The sequence below is a fragment of the Venturia canescens genome, chromosome 11 (assembly GCF_019457755.1).
Source record: "Venturia canescens isolate UGA chromosome 11, ASM1945775v1, whole genome shotgun sequence".
NCBI lineage: Eukaryota > Metazoa > Arthropoda > Insecta > Hymenoptera > Ichneumonidae > Venturia > Venturia canescens.
The window spans coordinates 2,089,099-2,093,610 of NC_057431.1; the positions used below are offsets into that span (position 1 = coordinate 2,089,099).

Consider the following 4,512-nt stretch of genomic DNA (forward strand, 5'->3'; position numbering starts at 1 on the left):
TAAGAATTCAATCACCATTTTGCTCTTATGAATTTCCTCTCTGACAACATCCATAAGAGGCTCGTAGGCTTCGCATGGTCCCAACAAAATATATTCACCAAAAGCTGTGTTGAAGCCGATGGTATCTAAAGTGTGGTAATTCGTTCTGAGGTCTCCCATCGCTCTTAGAAATAGCTTCTCCTTTGCCGGTGACCAGAGACACCGAGGATCAATGAGAGACAAATTCTTCCATAGCTCCATTGACATGCCCTAGATCCAACAATTATGATTATTATTGTCATTATTATTGAACACTACTTAATCACGTTACTTAATCACGTCACTTAATCACGTAACACCTTCCACTTTTCACTAACCATTTTCATTTATTAATTAGAGTCCGCACGCAACAGCACTTTGAGGATCATAACCTCACACGTCAAAATGACGTTCACTATAAAAACAAGTCTCGGATGGTTTCGGATGTGCGTGTGATATCGATATATTGATATGAGAACACCTGTCGCGCCGAGCCTATTATTTGACAATAGGCATCCTACAAACGTTTTAATTATTCGTATACTTACAAAAGTTTTTTCCAATCTCACAAAACTCTACAAATGAATCACAAACGAATGGAATTAGAAAAAATTTGAATAGTCAAAGTCGGGGGGGGCCAAGTTCTCACCGATCTCAACGAGAACCGAAAGATCAAAGTGTTTAAAAATTTTAATAGGTATATATGACGATGGCTGCTGCTGCGCATCTGTGTTTATACGATGACGTTCTGTTGTAGTTTTTTCTAAATCAAGTTTATAAAATTTTATAATTTTCTGTCATTTTTCGGAATGACAGTTCAGTTCGCGAGTGTCTGTTGTACGTGTTACGTGAAACGTACGTTTTCCACAAGTGTGCTGGAATAATTTATGTTGGAGGACGAATATTGTGACGCGTTTTGCAGTTTTTCTCTATATGTAAATACATTTTGAACTCCTCTTCTAATGTATTTTTATAATTCCAACTTTTTGTTACAGATTATTCTGTTACAAATCCTTTTTATAATATAAAATGAAACCGAAACATTATCTACTTTCGAGCCTTTGATTATCATTGTAGTGTCCTTTTGTTATTATTGAACTCGCAGTTCTAGATGACGTTCTCTCCTACTTATAACTTTTTCAATTTCTTTAATTTCTAAATTTCATGATACCATCATCAAGGAATCCTGTCCAGTTGCTCCATTAACATTTGGATGAAGAGCGAAGAGATCAATGGTACTTCAGCTAAAATTTCATCAACTCATCAGGTACATTTTTAAGGTTTTCAAAACAATATTTTTATTGTCGATTCTTAGATTAATTTTCGAATACCCACGTCCTTAATCAATTCAATTTTACAATATTTCACAATAAAAAGGGGACATAGATAATTTATGAATGATCAGTTCTTTCTATGGAACTCGGTTTTACAGTTTCAAAATTGTGAGTAGCGATGTACTTATTTTATCAACTTATATCACACCAACAGCAAAATTGGCAAATTTTTATAATCCAGTTTGGTCTCAACAATCTATTGAATAACTTATTCGGTTATATAATGATTATAACGATTTAGCTTATAATTTTATTCATTATAAAATTCATTATAACGACTACAAAATACTGTTTAATTATAACGACTACAAAATACTGTGTAGAACCTCAAGTCACAAACTGTCAAAGAATATCACTACATATTATTGATGAATAAGGTGGACGGTATAACTGGGAATAATTATTGATGAACAAGGTATAGATGGTATAGCTGAGAATAAGGATTGTGACAGTCTCGAAGAATTAATAGCTTTGATAAAAAATTGTAATGCTCCCAGAATTTTTGTCTATATGTGAAGATCAAAACCATCAATAAATGGGGGAACTCTTACTAATTATCCTTTTAATCTGCATCCCTAAGAGCTTCCCTTCAAGTAAATAACTTTCATGTACAAATACTAATTTTCATTGTTTGTTTAGGGAGCTGCGAAATCCTAGGAAGGAATCGCTGGAAAAACTTCAACTTTACAACTGAAGGAATTGACCAACCATATAATGATAAATCAGGATGTTCGACAAGCGATGAATCAATTGGCAATGCTAGGAGCTTCTTCAAACCTCAAGGAAAAAAAGAAAAATCAATAACTGAGAAAGCAGAAAAAGAATTTAAGGCCTGGATCTTGGGACGGAATATGCAAAGTATCAAAAATCAATTCAGCTCTGGTGAAGAAAATCAACAAAGTGTGGAATGCCAAATTTGGATCTGTCGAGGAACACTCCACGCATAATGCTATTCATGTAATGCTGGAATATTATCATAAACTTGTATTGATGAGCTCAAGAAAAAAAATCAACAAAGTGTGGAATGTGAATCGAGATCTGTCAAGGAATACTCCACGCACAATGCTCTGTAATGTATGCTGGAATAAATGAAATTTGTAAACATTTTTGTTTTCAATCAGTTTTATTTTATTTCATAAATTATAAAATGAAATGAATATTTTTGTTTTCAATCAGTTTTATTTTATTTTTTTTTATCAAAAGTTATAAAATATCAAAAGTTTTTATTTTTTTTTATCAAAAGTTATAAAATATCAAAAGTTATAAAAATATAAAAATTGGACGGTGGTTTTACTTCATGAAGATTCTGAAACAGACAAAAACGAAAACAATCATAAAAATTGAAAAACAAATTGGTTGTATTTTTTTTCGTTCTTTTCTTACCTTGTCCACGTCGAGAGCCACCACGACCACCTCGCCAATTATGGCGATAACTTTGGGCTACAATTTGGCCCATTCGTACATTTAAGCGGGCCAAGAAGTCTATCTTCTTGGCCTCGCGGACCCGCCAACCTGCTCGCGTTCCCCGTTCTGGAATTAAAAACAAAACTTTAAAACAAACTAGCACTTTGGCGATTTTTCGATTACTAAGAGTCGCGGGACAGCCATGTCATTTTGTTCAATTACGACGCCCAGGAGCCATTTCGCAAATTGTTTATACTTACGATTTTTTTTCTTCACCGGTTGTTCCGCCCCAGCTTGTTGCTGTTGCTGTTGTTGCGGCTGAGCATCGCCTCCTGCTGGCTCTATGTCAGCCTGACCGCCGTTTTGCGGCCCTTCATGCTGCTGGGGCAGCTCGGCATCACCTTGTGGCTGCTCGTCACCTTCCAGCCGCTCGCGTTCGACATTAACAATTTCAGCCATTTTATCTGTAATTAAACATTGAAATAAATATTGAAATTATTAATACGTTTCAAGATTTATTCATTTTTAGAAATTCAACAAAAACTACTTACTTTTTTGTTTGTACGTCTGTTTACGGCGAGGAGTACAGTGGAAATGAAACGCGGGATGAGTATAACTCTAAGATAGGGATGTTAGTTGAAAACTTTTTATCGCTAGATGGCATTCAATCGCGAGCGTTATCATTACCTTTATCTTAAACGATTGTTACGTTTATCTTAAACAATCGAAATAAATGTAATGAAGAATGAAACAAAACATGTTTGCGTGAGTTGTTTACGTAAATATCGTTAACTCAAATCGTTATAAACGTATAACGGATTAAGTAATGCCCGTTTTCTTCAACGTTAATCTAAATTTAAACTCGGTTCATCCTATGTCGAAACTATATGAAAAAAATTAAACTGAGCTTAAATCGCGTCGGAGAAAAATTCTGTAAAAGTCGTTTTCGAAAAAAATCTCATTTCGTATAAGTAGGATTTTTGTTAAATAATCGCAATAATCGTAACGAGTTAAATAAGAGTTGTTTTAGGTTCATAAAAATCATTTTTTCAAAAGAGATTTTTCTTACAAGGTTGTTAAATAATCTTAAACATTCGAGATAAATGTTATGAATGAAGTAAAACTTGTTTGCGTGAATTGTTTATAATTATCGTCAACTCAAATAGAGATATAACGGATTGAGTAAAAGTCGTTTTCGAAAAAAAACTCATTTTGTCTGGGGTTTTTCTTTGGAGGTTGTTTAATAATCGCGATAATCGTAACAAATTAATTAAGAGTTGTTTTGGGATCATAGAAGTCATTTTGTCAAAAAGGATTTTTTTTACAAGGTTGTTAAATAATGGAGATAAACGAAACAGGTTGAGTGAATGTCGTTTTGAATTTCAAAAAAACTCATTTTGTGTACGTAGTTTTTTTTTAAAAGGTTATTAAACAATCCAGATAAACGTAACACATGAAGATCTGTAAATCTTTTATGCCAATACAGTAGTAGTTAAAATAAGTAAAAATAAGAATTTTAATTCTATAAGACAAGTGAAGGCTCAGTTAAGCGAACAACATATAAATTTTAATTCTATAAGACAAGTGAAGGCTCAGTTAAGCGAACAACATATAAATAAAGAAAATCATGAGATAGGAAATGTGTGACCGAGTGAAAGCGGGGAATCCTTACCGCCCTCCAACATTTACTGACTACTTGTTACCGACAGGCGGTAACTTCAAAAAATAATGAAGTCAGTAGTAATTAATACTCCAA

General features: G+C 33.5%; 1 protein-coding gene across 1 annotated transcript; it reads right to left on the reverse strand.

Moving 5' to 3' along the window:
* Positions 1–2,647: 2,647 nt before the first annotated feature.
* LOC122418317 (uncharacterized) lies at positions 2,648–3,541 on the reverse strand. The gene is made up of 3 exons (XM_043432455.1): positions 3,017–3,541; positions 2,736–2,882; positions 2,648–2,658 (listed from the first exon to the last, which is right to left on the reverse strand). Exons 1-3 carry the CDS (start codon positions 3,213–3,215, stop codon positions 2,648–2,650), a joined length of 357 nt encoding a protein of 118 aa, XP_043288390.1. The 5' UTR covers positions 3,216–3,541.
* Positions 3,542–4,512: the final 971 nt, after the last annotated feature.

Coding starts and splice junctions, on each gene's coding strand:
- LOC122418317 (XM_043432455.1), bottom strand. CDS start 3,215: ATGGCTGAAATTGTTAATGTCGAACGCGAGCGGCTGGAAGGTGACGAG. Junction 2,883..3,016: donor ACCGGTGAAGAAAAAAAATC/GTAAGTATAAAC, acceptor TTTTAATTCCAG/AACGGGGAACGCGAGCAGGT.